Raw genomic sequence first — 20,562 nt, 5'->3', positions numbered from 1 at the left:
CTAAACCAGGTTGGGCATGCTCCCACTGCATGCTTAACTATAAATCAAGAGTCAGTAGTTGAGTTTGTAACACATAGCACTGGTACAGACACTCAAAACTAGAGCCACAGTGTGTCAAGTTCTCAAAATTCATTAAAACAAACAAATAGTGTGTGGATAAGAAAACACACTGCAACCACAATAGGCAAGTCAGAAGAAGTACATATTATTATTATTATTATTATTATTATTGTTTAGTCAACAATCTGTGAAGGAATGAAGAATAATTTGTGTGAAAAATTTCTTTTAATTCGACAAAAGCTGATATCAAAATAGTTTTTACACCTCTGTGAGACTTTCTTTTTGATATACTTTCACCTGATACAAATACAGGTTGGCATGAGGTATGTTATAAGAAAATAACTGCTCATTGTTATGATAAGCAAATCCACTATTGCAGAATAACAATTAATCAGTATTGTAATCTGTTAAGCAATTATACTGATCCAATAGTCAGTGATATTTCATGTAGCTGATTTATTTCACAGTTAAGAAAATTCAACTTGACAAGATCATAAGTAAACAAGGAACTGTCAAACTTAAAGACCAGGAGAAAATGTAACAATGATAAGATGTGCCTGAAGTCCAAAGAACAATAAAATGCACTTGAATCTCAAGCTGATGCTTCTCTCCCAGGGTAGAGCAAAGCTCCCAAAATGTGCGGGGTACTTTTAATGCACTCATTGGTCTGCTCTGGTGTAGACTGCTGGCATCTCCAGAGTTTCTTGTGGGTCTGCATGCTGTGGTGAGGATGACACTGGGGTCGTATGTCCAAGCCTCACCACAGGTTTGACTCAATTGCCGACACAGGATCCTTTGTTTCTTTATGTTCTCACAGGAGTGTCCGGTGTCAGCAAATATGCTGGTTTTGCTCATTTGAGTGTCACCATCAGTGGCCTGTCATTACATGTTATCTCTACCTTGTGCTCATCATCCATTAAAATTGAATGGCCCAGTGTATGGTGGTTGTAATGATGGGTACACTGTATCAGTTTTTAACAGTAGGTGAGATCATGGTTTGAGGAATTTGTGTACAAAAACTTTCTGCTCCTCATGGCAGAATGCTGGTGAACATCATACTTTGAATAGTTAGACTTTGTATTGCTGCATAAAATATGGCAGTTCTGTCTCCACTGGTAACTGATGTATTGGAGAAAGAAAAAAAAAGCCTCAGATAATAGGTGTAATGTTTCTCCATACACCATCTTTGCTGTCAGTGTTCCAATGTATGGCTTACATGCTGTGTGGAGGTCCAACTCTTTTAGTGACACATAATTGCAGCTTTTAATGTTCTATGTCAGTGCTCTATAATCCCACTGCCTGCCAGATGGCAGCTCGTTGTATGGTGGTGTTGGAAACCATATAACTTTGACAGCTCAAGAAACAGCATTGACTTGAATTGCTGTCACTGATTCATTGTAAAGTGAGCAAGACAGCCAAAACAGGATATTCAGGCCATTCATTAACAAGGTTTTTGCTGTTGTCTCTCTGAGGAGTCACCAATTCAAATTGCCTCTGTCCATTGTGTCTATTGACCACAGTAAATGTACAGCGACGTCCTTCTGATGGTGGTAGAAGACCCAAAACATCGGTATGGATGTAGGAGAAATGCCCTGTTGTCTCTTGGAATTCTCCCACTGGCTTGCATACATGTGTGCCCACTTTATACAGGTGACATGCTATACATATTCTCTACCATTTACAACAATCTTTCTTTGTACCAGACCACACATACATCTCCATCAACCAAATTCTTGCTTTTGAACTATGATGGGTGAGGTTATGGGTACTATCAAAAACTATTTTGCCTAATATTTCAGGCTTGAAAGATCTGGGGGTTGGCCCGGAAACATCACACTAAATAAGGTCTTCAGCATGTAATAACTGTACTTCCTTACACTGCAGAGTTGTTGAATTGTTTAGTACATATTCTTGAAGTTGCCTAGCTACAGCTTGCACTGAACTCAGTTACCGGCAATTAACAGTACACGATGCGGCCCCAATTCTTTAAAAAAGTAGGTCTTCTACCACATTTTCTGCCCATTTCATGTGCCTTATGTCTGCTGTAAACTGGCCAGTATATTCTTGCTGGTGAAATTGTTGTGGTGAACAGCCATCCTTGAGTTTGCTTAAAGCAAATGTGATTGGTCTGTGATACATATGGATTAAGAATGGTCTGGCCTCCATGTGAGGTCACTAGTGCTATACAGCTTTATATATTGCTAACAGCTCTGTTCTATGTGCTCCACTTTAGTCAGAGGCTCTGTAAGCTTACAGAGCTTATAGGACGAGGGGGGAGGGGGGGGATGAAGAGCTCTTTTCAGCATAATGGTGGAGAACTGTGCTAACAGCCTGATGGCTAATGTCTACCACTATTTGTGCATCTTGAACTGGGTGGGACAACAGAACTGTTTCCTGTGAGTTTGTTACCTTTTTGAAGGCGTAGTGCATATCTAGTGTCCATGGCAGCAGACGGCCCATCATGTCCTTACCTGATAGTGCTGCTGCCAACAGTGCCTGAACATCTGCTGCTCTTGATAGATGTCATCAGTCAAAGTTAATGATTCCCATGAATCTTTTTCATTGCTGGAAATTCATTGGGCATTGAATGTGCTTAATGATCTGGTCTCCTCTTTTAAACGGACAAAACATCGGCTTCCAAAACAGTATGCCCAAGGAATATTACCTGGCTTCTGGTGGCAGAACACATTTTGCTGCACACTGCTCTGAGGTATTCTTCATGCAATGCAGCCACTTGAGAAAATAACGGATATCATCCAGATGAATGAAATAGAAACTCATCCACAAAGTGCTGCTATTTCTGGGTGTTATTCTTTAAACCGAATGGCATACATGAATATTAAAAAAGATCAAAGTGTGTTACTACTATGGTCTTGGGTGTAAGCCTTTTTACAATCGGCCAAGCTGAAGACTGTAGCTCCAGCTAGTACGTCTGTGAAATCGCTTACATCAGGGACTGGATAGCAGTACTGCATGGTATGTGTGTTAAATGTATGGTAATCTCCACAGGACTTCCAGATGCCATCTTTCTTCCTTACCACATACAATGGTATGCCCAAGGGCTGCCCAATCTGTTTATAATGCCAGCTTGTAGCACTGATTCAAGCTCTGTTTTGGTTGCAGCAAAAAAATTTCAATAGGTTTCACACCTTCACTACGCAAAAACTGAATAACAGAACGCTGTTCTTCCCTGGTGCAAGTCGCAAGTGGGGCAGCCATCTTTATACTGATACTGCAACGGTATGTGTGCATCTGCACTATGCTGTCACCTACAGGCCAATCTGCATGCTGTTTGTAACACGTTTACCAACTTACAGGATAACGGCATGAAATTTTGATTTGTTATTACAAATTTAAGGTTTTCATTTGGGTATTTACTGGTCACCCGCATGAACCATAGACCTTGCCATTGGTGGGGAGGCTTGCAATGCCTCAACGATACAGATAGCCATACTGTAGGTGCAACCACAATGGAGGAGTATCTGTTGAGAAGCCAGACAAACATGTGGTTCCTGAAGAGGGACAACAGCCTTTTCAGTAGTTGCAGGGGCAACAGTCTGGATGATGGACTGATCTGGGCTTGTAACATCAACCAAAACGGCCTTTCTGTGCTAGTACTGCAAACAGCTAAAAGAAAGGGGAAGCTACAGCTGTCATTTTTCTGGATGGCAGGCAGCTTTACTGTATGGTTAAATGATGACAGCATCCTCTTGGGTAAAATGTTCTGGAGATAATATAGTCCCCATTTGAATCTATGGGCAGGGACTACTCAGGAGGATGTTGTTATCACGAGAAACAAAACTGGCATTCTGGAGATCGGAGCATGGAATGTGAGATCCCTTAATCATGCAGGTAGGTTAGAAAACTTAAAAATGGATATAGATAGGTTAAAGTTAGATATAATGGGAATTAGTGGAGTTCAGTGGCAGGAGGAACAGGACTGCTCGTCTGGTGAATATAGGGTTTTGAATACAAAATCAAATAGGGGTAATACAGAAGTAGGTTTAATAATGAACAAAAAAGAATAGGAACGCAGATAAGCTACTACGAATAGCATAGTGATAGCATTATTGGAGCAAAGATAGACACAAAGCCCATGCCTACCATAGTAGTACGAGTTTATATGGCAACTAGTTCCAAAGACGATGTAGAGATTGAAGAGATGTATGATGAGATAAAAGAAATTATTCAGATAGTTAAGGGAGATCAAAATTTAATAGTCATGGGGGACAGGAACTTAATAGTAGGGAAAGGAAGAGAGGGCAAAGTAGTAGGTGAATATGGAATGGGGGTAAGGAATGCAAGAGCATAACTAAACTATAGCTGGCACTTGGTTTAAGAATAATGAAAGAAGACTGTACATGTGGAAGAGACCTGGAGACACTGGAAGGTTTCAGATAGATTATATGGTGGTAAGACAGAGATTTCGGAACCAGGTTCTAAATTGTAACATTTTTCCAGGGGCAGATGTGGACTCCGACCACAATTTATTGGTTATGAACTGCAGATTAAAACAGAAGAAACTGCAAAAAGATAGGAATTTAAGGATATGGGATCTGGATAAATTGAAAGAACCAGAGGTTGTAGACAGTTTCATAGAGAATATTAGGGAATGACTGACAAGAACAGGCGAAAGGCATACAGTAGAGGAAGAATGGGTAGCTCTGAGAGATGAAATAGTGAAGGCAGCAGAGGATCAACTAGGAAAAAGGCCAAGGGCTAGTAGAAGTCCTTGTATGACACAAGAGATATTGAAATTAATTGATGAAAGGAGAATATATAAAAATGCATTAAATGAAGGAGGTGAAGAGGATTACAAACATCTCAAAAATGAGGTTGACAGGAAGCGCAAAACAGCTAAGCAGGAATGGCTAGAGGACAAATATAAGGATGTAGAAGCATATATTGCTAGGGTAAGACTGATGCTGCCTACTTGAAAATTAGAGACCTTTGGAGAAAAGAGAACTACATGATGTCAAGAGCTCAGGGGGGAAAAAACCAGTCCTAAGCAAAGAAGGGAAAGCAGAAAGTTGGAAGGGGTATATAGAGGGTTTATACAAGGGTGATGTACTTGAGCGCAATGTTATGGAAATGGAAGAGGTGTAAATGAAGATGAGATGGGAGACATAATACTGCATGAAGAATCTGACAGAGCACTAAAAGACCTAAGTCGAAACAAGGCCCCGGGAGTAGACAACACTCTGTTACAGCTATTGATAGCCTTGGGAGAGCCAACCACAACAAAACGCTTCCATCTGGGGAGCAAAATGTGTGAGACAGGCAGAATACCCTCAGACTTCAAGAACAAAATAGTAATTCCAATTCCAAAGAAAGCAGGTGCTAACAGGTGTGAGACTTACCAAACTATCAGTTTAATAAGTCACTGTTACAAAATATGAACACGAATTCCACACAGATGAATAAAAAGACTGGTAGTACCCGACCTTTGGGAAGATCAGTTAGGATTCCGTGAAAATTTAGGAACACATGAGGCAATACTGATCCTGCGACTTACTTGGGAGAGAGGTTAAGGGAAGATAAACCTATGTTTCTAGCATTTGTAGACTTAGAGAAAAAATTTGACAATGTTGATTGGAATACTCTCTTTCAAATTCTAAAGGTGGCAAGGGTAAAATACAGGGAGCAAAAAGCTATTTATAATTTGTACAGAAACCAGATGGCAGTTATAAGGGTTGAAGGGCACAAAGGGGAAGCAGTGGTTGGGAAGGGAGTGAGACAGGTTTGTAGCCTATCCCAGACGTTATTCAATTTATGCATTGAGCAAGCACTAATAAAAACCAAAGAAAAAATCTGGAGTAGAAATTAAAATTCAAGGAGAAGAAATAAAAGAACCTTGAGATCTGCCGATGACATTACAGTTCTGTCAGAGACAGCAAAGGACGTGGAAGAGCCATTGAACGGAACAGACAGTATTTTGAAAGGAGGATAGAAGATGAACAGCAACAAAAGCAAATTGAGTGTAATGGAATGTAGTCAAATTAAATTGGGTGTTGCTGAGGGAATTACAGCAGGAAATGAAACACTTAAAGTAGATTAGTTCTGCTATTTGGGCAGCAACATGACTGTTGAAGTAGACAGGATATAGAATGTAGACTGGTAATAGCAAGAAAAATGTTTCTGAAGAACAGAAATTTGTTAACATCAAGTTTAGATTTCGGTGTTAGGAAGTATTTTCTGAAGGTATTTGTATGGAGTGTAGCCATTTATGGAAGTGAAGTGTGGACTATAAACTGTTTAGGCGAGAAGAGAATAGAAGCTTTTGAAAAATGGTGCTACAGACGAACACTGAAGGTTAGATGGGTAGATCACGTAACTAACGAGGAGGTGCTGAATAGAATTGAGGAGAAGAGGAATTTGTGGCACAACTTGACTAGAAGAAGGAATCAGTTGATAGGACACATTCTGAGGCATCAAGGGATCACCAGTTTAGTATTGGAGGGAAGTGTGGAGGTGCCATTGCCTATTTGGCCATCAGCTTCCTGTCTGGTCTCCTGTACAATCAAGCCATGGCACAAGGAGATGGTATTTGTAGCACCTCTGCCTATAGTATTTGTAATGACTTTAATGTCAAGCATAATCTGCACTGCATCATGATTTATCTCCAGCCTTTGTAGATTAATAAAGTTCTCTGCTCAGACCAGTTCAACCATGTCTGTAAGCATGAACTTCCATGGAACTTTCTACTGAAACCCAGGTCAGCTTGCAATTGTCAGACATTGTTACAGGTGAATTGTTGGCTGCCATAAGATGGATGGTCATGGCTGCTGTTGCATCCTTGTCCTGCCTGATTGGTGTGCTTACATCACAACCCGATCTGACTCGTCTGGATATGCTCAGAATGTTAAGAAAGAAATTTGATGGCAGGTGCCCAATAACCTCCAAGAAGAATCCTGTATGGTATTATCTTAGTGTTCAGAGCCCAGCTCAAGACAGCTTTAGAACTTCCAACTAAGTGTGTTTCATTGTCACTATGTGAGAATCAAGAAAATTTACGGCAAGTGAGTGGAGGATGCAAAATGGAAACAGTACTTAGGATAGTGATAAACACCAAATGATATCCCAGATTCAAGCTTAGCTCCTACAGTTTACTAAAATATAAAACTCTTAGGACATTGTAAAAATACGGATTTTTTTAAACAAACATTCACAGATTAGAGATGTTTATGGCATATCCTACAGTCCTAAATAAAATTAATCCAGAGCTTGTTCAACCACTAGCTGTATTAATCAACAAATGTTCACCCATTGTTTTCCCAGAATTCCTGAAACCTTTACTTACAGAACCAGCCTGTGAAAAATGTGATTCATGTGAAGTGTCCAGTTTCAGAGTAATTTCAATGATCCCCATTTAGCTAAAGTTATGTGGTCTGTAATGAAATATCAGGAATTTTACTTTGAAGACAAACTCTTCCAAGATACACAGCACGGTTTCTGAGAAGGTAAATAAGTGGTTACTGTATCGCTGGACTAAATTACAAAGATAAGGCAGGTGTTTGCAGATAGCACTGACACCCTGGGACCTCAGCAAAGCATTTTGCAGCATCTCACAAGTTACTGCTTCCTCAGCAAAAGTGTTATGGTGTTGAGGTAATGTGCTGGCAACTCTTCAATCTTATCCTGAGAACTGAAGGCAATTATAGTCTGTCGATGGTGCAATCACCCAAGAACAAAAATTAGAATATTACATACCCCACAGATCCATCCCTCCTGTTCACCTCTGTCAATGACACGTAATAACCACGCATTAGTTTGTCAATGACACCACTCTTTGTCAAGGAAGAACTACTGCACAAGCTATATTACAACAGATGTGCTCAATGAAAAGAGTGGTTCTTCAAAAATAAAATACGAACAAAGAAACAACTCTGGATGTTGTTAGTATGAAGGCTGTCCAGTCATGGTTGGTAAACAATGCAAATATAGGAATAAGTATTCACTGAACCATTTAAATTCATACATTTTTCCTGTAGCACACAAATGTTATTCTAAACTGACCTCTGTATCTATGTCTCCCCTCATTGCTTGAGCTGTTTGTTGCCTCCGACAATTTTAAAAACTGATACAATACATACATACCTTGAAACAAATTACATACTCCACATTTAATTTTCCCCCCCCCCCCCCACGCACACACGCACACACACACACACACACACACACACACACCCCTCCATATTTAACCAAAGCCATTAAACTCCAGTTTTAAAATATTTTGCATGAAACACTTATGAACTGAGTCACCCAAAGTGGTCACCATTTGAAGGGAGTTACAGAGAGATATTTAAGTTTTCTGTTGTTTGAAGTGAAGTTTGTCATAAGTGTTTAGCCATACGACTTGTTTGATACTTGTAAAATCCTCAGTTATTAATTCACTTTATCAGTTACTTGGGGGGAAATCTTCAATCCACTGCACTGTAAATAATTTTCTGGTGCTATCCAGCAGCATGGTACCCAAACATTTGGAGCCATTGTAAGGGACTATTTATATTGCTTTTTTGGGGGGGGGGGGGGGGGGGGGGGGGGGAGCAGCTGCTTTTAGGTATCAAAGGCTCTGCTACAAACTGGTCTGTTGCAATTTCAGTGAAGCAACATACATTCTCCTTCAACTCAATATGGATCTAGTTCTACACATAAATCTTTGATGATAATCAATGGTATGAAAAGTTCTGAACAAGAAGTTGACATTTACATTCTGTCACCTCAATGCTGCATCACTGACAGTGTTAACTTTCTAAGTCAGTCTTGTCAATTATGTAACAGGCCCTAAAGCATTTCTTAAATTCTATGCTGCACCTGACAGCAGCAATGAAAGACTTGTGTATATCCCAACAACACATGTAAAAAATCATGCTACAATTCATTTGCATAAGATGGCTAAATTAGTTTCAGTATAACAAAAATTTTAGATTTTTTTTATGGTATATGAAACGTGCGTGTGCGTTCTTACTCCGCCCATCAAGTCACCAGACCCTTTGAGTAACTTACTGCAGAACTTTTTCAGTTAATATGTATGTTAACAGCCATAATTACTGGACAAACTTATTGCAATACCATTTAAACTATTAATGTCTTACAAGCTTTAATTTCATACATGTTAAATGAATTTAAATGGCTAACATAGGTCATTAGATGCAACTGGACCTCAATGGCAGCACTTCACTGAAGGCATAGAAAATATAAATCAGACTGGTTCAAGAAATTCTCTCTGTAATTATTAGAAACATCATAGGCTAGAACAAAGTCACTACAACATTCAGAGAGATGGGTAATGAAGAACTAGTGCCACTGGCTGCTAGTGGGCTATGTTTATATTTTTTTAAATCTAGATTTGGAAGAAGACCCTTCAAAGGTGAGCCATCTGGTATGTGCAGTTAAAATGTGTTAAACTTTGCCTTTGATTCAACGTGTGATTTGAACTACAGTTCCACAGTACTAAATTACACATTCTCTAACAGTTCACGAACTTTTTTTACCAAAAGGTAACAAATAAATAGATGCTTACAGTTTTGAACATTTATTTATGATACAATGTTACACATTCCAAATACATACTAAGCACATGTAATAACCATGTACATTTTTATACAAGAAATGATGTAAACAAAAACAGTTGTGTAACAATTGCACTTGTGCTGATGTTAAAGAAAGACAACAGAAGAATGAATGTTACTGACTAAATTAACAGGAGGAATTAAATCTGAACACCAAGAAAAAATTTTAAAGACATACAAACTTCTTCAAACATTAATAAATAAAAATTGCACTTTCAATTACATGTGCTTCAATCTATACACAAAGCATAAATAGAACTTTATGAAAAATATCAGCAAGTTTTTGGGATAAATTTTAATATATCCATGTACACACAAATCATCCCAGTCATACAGACAGGTTAATTGAAGAAACTGATCTTAAACTTTCCTGGCCAGTCAGACTAGCTCCAAGCATTTCAAATAAGTTTATGGATGTCACCACAACTTACAGAATATCTGGAAGGTTTATGTACACAGTACATCAAAACAATTTAATAATCAGATAATAGACAATCTTCTAAATACTTGAGAATGGTGGAAAAGAGATGTTATAAAAGTTGACTAGAGTTCTACTACACTTTCAGGACATTAATGGAATGTTAATTTTCTTAAGTGATTAGACCTATATAATAGACCTTTCACTGGAAAACTGACTTACACATCACAATGCAAAAATTTACAGGGCAAATTGCCAGCCATTGAATGTTACATTTTATCAGATACAATCTTTTGGCTTTTAGCATTCCATAAAGACATTTCCATAGAAACTGTCACAAATTTTTTCATATTTGTACTATAAACCAATATTGCAGCTTTAATGTGTTTTTGACACTATATGAGACACACACAATCTGAATGTCACATCCTATACAGTACTAAGTTCTGTAAATTAGTTTAGAAAATCTCAAAAACCACATTTTGAAGTAGAAAAGCACACTCCAACAATTTACAGTAAAAAAATTTAAATAATATTCTTAAGGTAACTTTGCAAAATACGTCAGTGTCAACACAGTCACAAAAAGCTTTTATACATTATTTTTAACAATGACAAATTTACACCTTATCCTAGTATAAAAGACAGTCCTAGTCCAACAACACGGATGATCGCACAGCGAAAGGCTTCTTTGGAAATGACCTCAGGCAGGAGGGAGTCAGCGGGGCACCGCAAGAGGGCCCTGGGGCCCGCTATCAGGACTTGTAAGTACGAATAACATCACGGATGACTGCTCTGCACAGAGGGCAGTGGCCACCACCCTTCCCACGCCACTGCTGCACAGCACATTCGTAGCACATGCACATGTGTCCACACATGTAGAGTACACTGTCAATGGGCCGCTCGTAGCAGATTGTGCATTCCGTACCAGTACCTCCTCCAGAAGTTCCTGTAGCTTCTGCCCACTGCTGAAGTGTCGTCGTCGAGTCTATAGTCGAGTACGAAGTAGCCGACACTGGCTGGAAGACATAAGGATCATATTACTAAAGCAAGCTCATTAGCTCTATCAGATGGCAGAGCATGAACAATGCACAGTTTGACTAAAAAGAATTATTTAGTATACTACTCATTAATATACATGGGATACTGATTTCAAAAAATTAAAGAGACAATTTGACTAACTCATCCCAAATATTTCAGGCCATTCCAGTTTTGAATGTCTGACATAGAATTGCATCGTTTTAAAAGTGTTGGCATGTAATGTTGTTAATACTACATTATTATATATCATACAGCTGAAAATGACTCAGTGTGAAACTTGTCCTGAGTTACCCTCAAAAAATTTGCATTGCAGCTATTGGTGTTTTGAATTACATCTTCCAATACAATATTTGTCCCATGAAGAACAACTTGAAATGCCACCACTTCTGTTCTTGTAAGTTAACAGCACTGAATGTTGCTCTATTTCCATTGGTTTTCTTTCTGATTAGCTATGGAGTGCTTCATGAACAGTGTGTTGTCGTAGAGAAAACTTATTGCAAATGTGGTGAATGTTGTGCAAAGGCTGTTCACAAACTCCATGGAATGCATGTTCAACATAATGCATTAAGTAAATTATCTGTTCAGAGACAGATTTATAAATTTTAGGAAACTGGTTTTGTTTTGGACATTAAACCCTCAGTGAATCTCGAAAAAAACATTGCCATTTTGAGTGAGTGTTGCTGCAAGTCCAGGGAAACCTCTATACTGATGTTTGCAACAATTTGATATTTCCAGAATGCAACCAATTCTGACAATCTGCACCTTTGGGCCTATAAAATCCAAGAGAAGCCCAACAATACCAGAAGCACAGAGCATTTGCCCACTGGGTGTTTGCAAAATGGAATAATTTCACCAAGAACAATGTTCATGACGAGATCCACTGAATGATCTCATTAGAAATCAAAATTGCAGGATTTTGGGCACAGAAAACCCTCTAGTAATTATGGAGGAGTCATTACATCCACAATGAGTGACTGATGTGACTCTTGGGTGAGGGCATGATTGGCTGTACTTCAAAGGTGACACTGGAAAAACATTAACAGTGGATGACACACTACTGGAATATGTTACAAGGGTTTTTGCAGATTTAACTGGATTGGATAGTGTGAATGATGAACAGGTTTGGCTTTAACAAGAGGGCACAGATGTCACATTGGTTACAGCAGTATACTTGTTACAAGAATCGTTCTCTAGAAAGGTGAATTTTCTCAATGGCGACGTGAATTGGCCACCTAGATAATGTGATTTCTTTCAGTGATGGTATTGAAATCTTGTGATTACACCAAGAAATCACAGAGGTTAAGCATGTTATTTCAGACTAAGCCCTGCATATCACACAAATGGTTCAAATGACTGAGCACTATGGGACTCAACTTCTGAGGTCATTAGTCCCCTAGAACTTAGAACTAGTTAAACTTAACTAACCTAAGGACAACACCCCCTGTAGCGCCTAGAACCGCACGGCCACTTAGGCCGGCCATATCTCACAAGATTTCATCAAGGGTGAGAGAGTGCCTGCAGTGCCATGGAGGCAATTTGAGTAACGTATTTCATATAATCCCATGTAGCATACATACACTGGAAATATATAGTCAAATTTAGGTAATTAACTCAAATGTTGCATTACTTGCGGGATACTTTATTTAGAGGCTGCTAGGCAAGACATCGAGAAATATTGAGAATTTTAGAAGTAATTATATTTAAGGATACTCTTTACAATCTAGAGGAAATGTTACAATATGCCTTCTCACTCAGATGTTGCTTACCTCTATGTAAGTATGAGAGTACGTCGATAACAGTGTTCCAGAAGATGACGGTTCACCAGGTGAAACACTATGGTTGTGCCTGTTTTGTTGGTTTTGTTGATTGAGGTAGTTGGAATGAGCAGGTGGAAGTTTCACCACGAGCACCGTGCCACAGCCCGGACCTGCCGCTGACTGGTACTGCACCAGTTCCGCCTGTGCGGTCGTGACTGGCACAGCGACAGGGACAGGTACAGAAGGGGGAGGTTGGACTGGTGCCGCCGCTCCTTCAGGAGAGCGGATTTGTCTGTCTGCGTGGTCTAAAACTCCACCGTTCATTGCTGGAAGGTTCACTCTAAGTCTTCCTGGAGCCAATGCCTCAGCTGTCCTCGGAGGAGGAGATGAATTTCGGGAACCTGAAAGGAACAAATAATGGATGTTCAGAATATGAGTTCAGAAATTTTGCATGCACATAAGATATGACACTAATCAAAATGTTTTAATCTCTCAGGTCCTCAGTGCAATTTATTAATGGTGCACTTTTGGATGTTCCAGTGAATCTGCAAATGTGCCTTGTCAGAGAAAATTGAAGAAAAGACAAAGGACTTGTTTGTTAGCCCTGACTGAGGCTACTCGAGAACTACTGAATAGGAAGTCCACTTAACATTGCTACAACTTTTTTGCGTTTCAGTGATAAAATGCACCTGATACTGGAGAATTTTGGGAATGCATTATGGATATTTGTCAAATAGTTCACAACACAACTGGGATTTTTCAGCACACACACAGGTTTAAGGTAGTACCTGGCAGTGAACGTGGATGGTGTAAATGAGGCGGTGGTGGTGCTGGCTGTTCCATCTGACTCCCTAGGATACGAATCTTCTGAGTGTTGCCGTACACATCCCAGAAAGCCCACAGCTGCAATGTGTGGTCAACATGCATCACTACTGCAGGTGGACCTCCATTTCTCGAAACTTGTACCTCACCTGTTTAGAAGTGAAAAAAAATTGTAGTGAGAAAGGATGAATTATTATCTACAAGTCTGAACAGAAATTAACTGCTACATCCTACCCACACAATCACAAGACTATTCTGAAACAAGTTAGATCTTTTTTTAGTAGGCATAGGTCTAACTACCTTACTATCTTGTGGCAGATAATGAGTATTATTCACCTGAATGAGTAATGCAAAATGAGAGTTCTTCCCCTCTTTGTGGCGAGTTTACCACATATTTACTGACTACCCAATACTCTGGACGGTCCAACAGGAGATCAGAGTCATCTGGCAGATCAGCTGGTTGAAGAGTAGCTGGATCACAAGACGTCAGGCCAAATGCCAGTGAGCCCACGTACAGAGACTGGGTTGCCAAAACCTGTGAAACAAGGGACATCAGTTATAGTTAATAAAGAAACGACTGAATTACATAGTATGACTGTTGTGTGTACAAACAAAAGTGATTAAGCAGAGATTAATGAAACAAACAAACAGTTTTAACACAGGCCTGGAAACCAATGATTTTTCCATGATACGACATATGCTCTAGTGCAGTCACGTCAATGTTACAATAATATCTGAGACTAGATTTATATTGTAGCTTTACTCCTTATGGTCACAGGAATCTTATGTGGTACATGCTTAATGGTGCACTAGCACACTCAAATGTCCTATCCAGGAATACACAGCATTAATCTTTGACAATTTTATAGGCTGTGGCTTATCAATATAGTGGCTCCCCAGATCTGCTGACTATTGCATTGGGTTTCTTTCTGTGGGGATGTTTAAAAGTTTTGGTGATAGGCAAATTGTGGGAAAGCATTGTGAACAGCTATTAGAGGATTCTGAACACACTTCAGCTTTATGAACATGTACTGGCATCAGAGGGAAATGTTGAAGCACCTCTTCACATGAATGGTGCCCATGTGAATACTTGTTACGTATTTTTTATATGTCCATCCTTTTGCCATGAGGTCTCTGGGATGACCCTAAGGATGGCTGTAGATGTTTTATTTTGTCACAATATTATGTATTTGTTCTCAAATACGTAGGCCTATCTGTAGTTTTTATCCTCTGGAACTGTGTTCATGTACTCAGTTGGAATATGACCTATATTTATTATCAATTTATCATTAATTTGTTTCGTTGTCCTCTAAGCTTCAATTCCACTTGTACTTATATGAATCTAAGAACATGCAAGATGTTAAATCACGTTCATTTAATACAGTTTTACATAAATCATACATTTAGTGTACATATACATAAATATACCAACCTGGATAACAATCTTTTCACCCAGATGTACTGGCCGCGAAGTAAAAACATAGCCCAGAGAAAATTCTGCATCACTCCTCGTAGCAATGCAGCGATCATTGCTAAGTCGAATATTGCGTCCACGAGTACGGTGAAAGGGCAATGGGCTCAAGTATGGATGAGAAGGTTGGGAGTGCTGCTGCTGCTGTTGTTGCTGCTGATGTTGATATGAAGAGGTAACAGGTACCACGGCACCAGACTCCTGCAAAAGAGTACTTTCATAAACTAGAGAACTACTACTAAACTCGTGGAGGAAACCCTCTTTCATGCTCGTATATAGTTAAAGTAAGTCAATGGTTAAAACTGCTTGAATAACAATTCTATGCACAAATATTGTTTATTACCTGTGGTGGCAATGGAGGTGGCTGAGGCTGTGGGGTGTCTTCCAGACGAGGCTGGTGGATGGAGAGCGATGTCAGTGAGGGCAAGATGAGCCGCTCTATGGCATCAGGGCTGGAATCTGTGGCAGCCGACTGCTGCGGCGACAGGTTGCGGCGTGAGTTGTTCAGCTGCTGGCGCGGGTCCACCAGCTCTATGGCCGTCGAATTTCCGTACACGTCTATGATGGCCCAGAGGGGGCCGCGTGTCTCTACACCACTGAAGAATATTCCCTTTTCCTCGCCGTTGATACCAAAGTGCACATCACCGGCCGGAGTCACATAGTAGAAGAGTACCGTATCGCGCTCTGCAAACCGCTCGGCAAGTGCCTTTGCCCAGTAGCCGGGCTTGTTCGTCAGATCTGTGGACAGAGGAACTAACGTTTAGGTACTTTCTCATATAATGCTTGCAGATGTGAGAAACACTAACACGAACTGAACTCACCTGGACAAGCGTATTTTGGAAGAGCATATCTCAGGTTATTTGGATCATTGCATGTGAATCCAAAGCGAATGACGCCACTCCAGTTATTAGAAACTTCTAGGAACTTCACACAGACCTGCAACAAAACATTCCTTTTATTTAGTAGTGCATAATCCGGTTACCTTTAGGGTTCTTTTTACTTTACTAGCATCTGCCTAAGAGACAACCAATAAATTAAAATTTCTGAAGTTCTTTCCGCATTGCTACAAGGCTTTTTATTAGTTACTTGCAACGATTTTCACATGTGTCATTTAAATTGAAAGTTCAAATGTTTCACATGGTGCTTACAGCTATAACGTAAGTTGCCTGTAATTTCCTATTTAAATCTACTCACAGGCGGAGGAAGATCATGCTCAGTCAAGTACTAACATACAGTTTTCAAGTTTGTTACAACTTCTGTTGCTTACATAAAGAATGCTCTGCGAACAGCTATGGCAATATTGGTACAAACATTAATCACAGAGGATTAATATTGCTTTCGTATAGGACTGGTGTATTTAACAATGTTAACGAAGCTGAATGGTGCTCCTCCATACATGCCTTTGTTTTGGTTTGTCGGTAGTGGGGAGCGAACGTGGTAATTACGACGATAAATAATCACTCTCACTCCGTCACTTACTATGAATACTTTTATTCTCGCAGCGTATACATAATACATCGAGCATAGAGCACTTACTACAAAGAACTGATTTGGCAAGGATCTTGTTGCGGTAGGGCAGCGATATTATTGGGGGCGGGTGGGGGAGCCAGTGGTTCTACGTCCCCACAGATTTTTGGCTGCGGGATAAGTGCAAGTAACAATCATTTACGATAATGGCTGATGAATTGTTACCCCGAATTCTTGCAGTTTCTGTAGTGGAATATATCTTCACATTATGGAATAAAATTTGTGAGATTTATGACCTGTCAGACTATGGTAGACGGTGAACTATCTAATCAGAAGTAGTCCAACTGCGTATCTGATGCCTAAGGGCAGATTTCTGAGCAAGTGCGAATAAATACGACGTTACCAGAGCACGAACGAAATTTTTGACGCCAGTCTTTACTGGGAAGGCCGCTACCAGCAAAGCAAACGAGGCCTCGTTGAAGCGTCCAGTCGTTCCCTTACGCCGAGGTGGTGGTGATGTCATACGCGAGCGCCACAGTTTTGACAAGCGGCCAGCTTCGCGCCAGTTTTACGGGGGCCGGCTGGACTTCTACCGATAAACAGCGAAGGACGCACTCGTCTCCTCCGCTGCGCTTTCATCAGCTGCTCGGAAAAACACTGACGTCAGCTGTTTTGCCAAAGTCGCCAGGGCCCCATGGGAACGTGGCACGTTACAGCTCAGTCGAGATCGTCAGGATCTTTCGTTAGTAATTCGAATTCGCCTATCAATTTCAACTGCAAATAGGCTTGTAGTAAATCTTCCTCTCCTTTGTTCAGTTTCTTAAGAATACTGGCTTTAAGGGATACTCGCCGTTTGCCGAACCACTAAATCAGCTATTCGATCTCTCCACCCTTAAGGTGCCTCCAAATTTTTCTCTCGCACCACAAACAGCTTAGATCGAAGATCAGCAAAACTTTCAGCTGGCTCGCAAGCAATGTAGAAACTAACTTACACAATGAGGTCGCATCTGATCTCGAGACCACATGGTGATTCGCTGATAGCGAAGATATACGGCTCACGGTCAGTATAGTGTTTTTACCTTTTATTTTAAAATTAATAATCTTAAGAGTAGATCTTAGTTTCTGGTCTTATCAATTTTTGTAGCACTTTGCAATGCTTGTGTTTATGCGTGAACTTACACGTACCAACACATTGCTCTGAATCAAGTGTAGGGCAATATCATACAAAGGCAGTACAGTGAATTAAAACGGCCATCAAATACAAAACCGTAATAGAGTCGGTGAAAAATCCTTGACAGTTACTGTGGGCTTGGGGCGGCTTCACGCGTCTGCCTCCGCCAATCACATAACGCGATTTTGTATACGTCTATGTGGCAACGCCTCAATGTAATCTGATCTCTATAAACGACTAGTTTTCGGCTGCAGCCGTTCCCACTTGGCAACTAAAAGCTGACAATAGCTCTGCCAGCTGTCACGGATCATCTTTTGGCAATTACTGTAATCAGTTTTTTCTGTCTGCTTGGGTTCAGAGTGTAATTATGCCAATGTACACAGTGAGCCCATTGCGTCATGTTTGTCAAATGATCAGTCTGAGTAAGTCTGCTGTCCTAATACCTTTAACTCTTCTCATACTTGGAATAAATTCGAGAACTTCATGAAGGCTTTGTTGTCATGCAGAAGGTATTGTCATATACGAGGCGAATGCATTACGTGGGAGCACATCAAAATTCATCCAAACGCCGGAAGGAACAAAGTTTATACTAAAAGATTTATGACAAACAGCAACCAGTCAGAAGTATAATTTAACGAGGTTTAGTTGGATAAAACTATTACCGGTCTCTGATTTCTATCTTCGGATGGCAGTTACAAGTTTTGTTTTCTTGCTGGAGCCTCGTTTTGTATCCGTTATTCGTTTGCTGCACTAGGATAGACAAAGCTTTTTGTTCACCAGTTGGTGAAGTTTGCGGGAGATTTAGTTCTTAGTACGTCTATCAAAGGATTTATGAAAAGGTTTTAAAGCTATTAAAACGTGAAATGTGGTGAAAACTGCTGTGTTGTGTGATTCGGTGCGACGAAATTGATCTGTGAAGCTGGGCCATCATTTGCAAATGTGTATCGTGTGTGCTGCCATTAAACAGAACGGTATTGTGTAAGATGCTTTTCAGTTCAGTGAAACGCAGTCACATAGCGCACTTCTACCAAAATGTTTCACAGAGTTATTTCGTCACACAGGATCATACAGCACGTAAGTATTTATCACATTTTACGTTTTAATAACTTTAAAACCTTCTCAAATTATGTGACACAGGTAATAAGAACTACATACCTCGTGAACTTTACCAAACAGAGAACAATTTTTTTTCTATCTGAGTGCAGCAGAACAACAGGTATAAAACGGTGCCCCAGCAAGGGCACAACCATCTGAAGATTGTTTTGTAAGAAATCCAAAGCTGATTAAGGTTGGAGTCAAATGAACCTCGTTCAACCTTACCTGTGGCACGTTGCTGTTTCAGTTATAAAACTTAGTATTACAGCCACGGCTCTTAAAATGCCGACTTTCGACAACTAAGTGCCGCTTTTTTTACTTCTCGCGAGCATTTGAGAGAAACCGAAGTGAACAGGTTGTTTGTGTGTGTGTGTGTGTGTGTGTGTGTGTGTGTGTGTGTGTGTGTGTGTGTGAAAGCTCTCACTAAACAGCCTCTTCCGCAAGGTGTTTGCAACCTAATGGAGCCATGCACCTAAGACGTGAGCTCCCTGAGCCGTGAGAACCGGAAGCGGGCGCGCGTCGCGCCGGCTTAATTGCTGACGCGACGTCACCACTCGCCGGACACCTGACCCCACACACACCGCCAACCAAACTCACTTCTGCCAGCCCAGCAGCTGCTGCGACAGGAAACGTAGCAGGCTGCTGACCCCACGCAATTGGCTAAGGCCGGTATTACACTATCCTATATTTCTAACAAAGAAATACGACCAAATATTCGTCAAATTTGTTTGACAAATGTCTTTGACATGGAGCTAAAAAGGGGTATTACACTGTTGTCATTTTTCGTCAAATTTCAAGATGGCGGACAACAGCCTGTTATGAGCTGCAGTTGCTAGTACCACAATTTCATCGTGTATTTGGAAGCGAAGCAGCGGAAAAAAGTAAACATGCTTGGATGAAGCCACAGGTATTACGTCGAGACAAAAACATACAGCAAAATTTGTTACGGGAGCTGCAACTCGAGAACGTCAAGTCTTATATACAAATTACTTACGAATGGATGAGAGTGTTTCAATAAAGTGGTTTCTCATACTACAAAACAAAATACTCTTCAGGAATGCTGTATCTGCAGAAGACGAACTGTGACACGGATTTCTTGATACGGGGGAGAGCTACTGTAGTCTACAACAGCACACTAATATCGCACTGCACATTAATCGAAACCATTCCAGAAACGTGTGAAGCGATTTATAAAGCACTGAAGGGGGAACATGTCAAGGTTAATAAATGTTTAACACACTATATGGGAATAAGAACTATTTTTATTTTTGAATAATTTAATTAAGGAATTAGTGTTCCACCAACTACCAAATTAACAAAAATGCACGAAACAGGCGAAGCGCTTTTTAACTGGTGGCATCCAGAGTTCAAAAATAGACAAAGTAGAATCGAAAGCTAAGAAAGAATTTATTTTAGGATATGACCCCACACACTATTCCGGTTTGCTAAAAAGCTGCCTGGTGTTTCCAGACGTAAAGGTGGATGGCTGTAGCTATGATTGTGAACGTGTCGCCCTCCGCATATTCCACCTGCCCACCAACACACAATAGCATGCACTGTGCCCCCTGTGTATATGCAGTGCGACATTTAGCTAGTATGCCACCGGTCATTAGCTGTTTAACTCACTGGCTGTCTGACCTGAGTCCTTCAGTGTTGTGTGCTGCAGATGTTTTTTTTTCTTCAGGTGTGTA

The 20,562-nt window shown here is 40.3% G+C and overlaps 1 protein-coding gene across 3 annotated transcripts in view; it reads right to left on the bottom strand.

Annotated features, from left to right (window-relative positions):
• Positions 1–9,688: 9,688 nt before the first annotated feature.
• LOC126414146 (protein neuralized) overlaps positions 9,689–20,562 on the bottom strand; it is an 860,420-nt gene continuing 849,546 nt past the window's right edge. For 2 of the 3 annotated variants that reach the window (XM_050083323.1, XM_050083324.1), the window contains exons 3-9: positions 15,960–16,074; positions 15,482–15,876; positions 15,100–15,339; positions 14,004–14,202; positions 13,634–13,816; positions 12,855–13,246; positions 9,690–11,066 (exon numbers count right to left, since the gene is read on the bottom strand). In XM_050083323.1, the coding sequence (XP_049939280.1) occupies positions 10,803–11,066; positions 12,855–13,246; positions 13,634–13,816; positions 14,004–14,202; positions 15,100–15,339; positions 15,482–15,876; positions 15,960–16,074 (1,788 nt within the window). In that variant the 3' untranslated portion in view covers positions 9,690–10,802. Of the gene's footprint in view, positions 11,067–12,854; positions 13,247–13,633; positions 13,817–14,003; positions 14,203–15,099; positions 15,340–15,481; positions 15,877–15,959; positions 16,075–20,562 lie in introns of all 3 variants that reach the window. The other variant, XM_050083322.1, reaches the window with a different exon arrangement.

This window comes from Schistocerca serialis, chromosome 1 (assembly GCF_023864345.2).
Source record: "Schistocerca serialis cubense isolate TAMUIC-IGC-003099 chromosome 1, iqSchSeri2.2, whole genome shotgun sequence".
In the NCBI taxonomy this organism is placed as follows: Eukaryota; Metazoa; Arthropoda; class Insecta; order Orthoptera; family Acrididae; genus Schistocerca; species Schistocerca serialis.
This window is presented reverse-complemented; position numbering and strand designations above follow the sequence as displayed.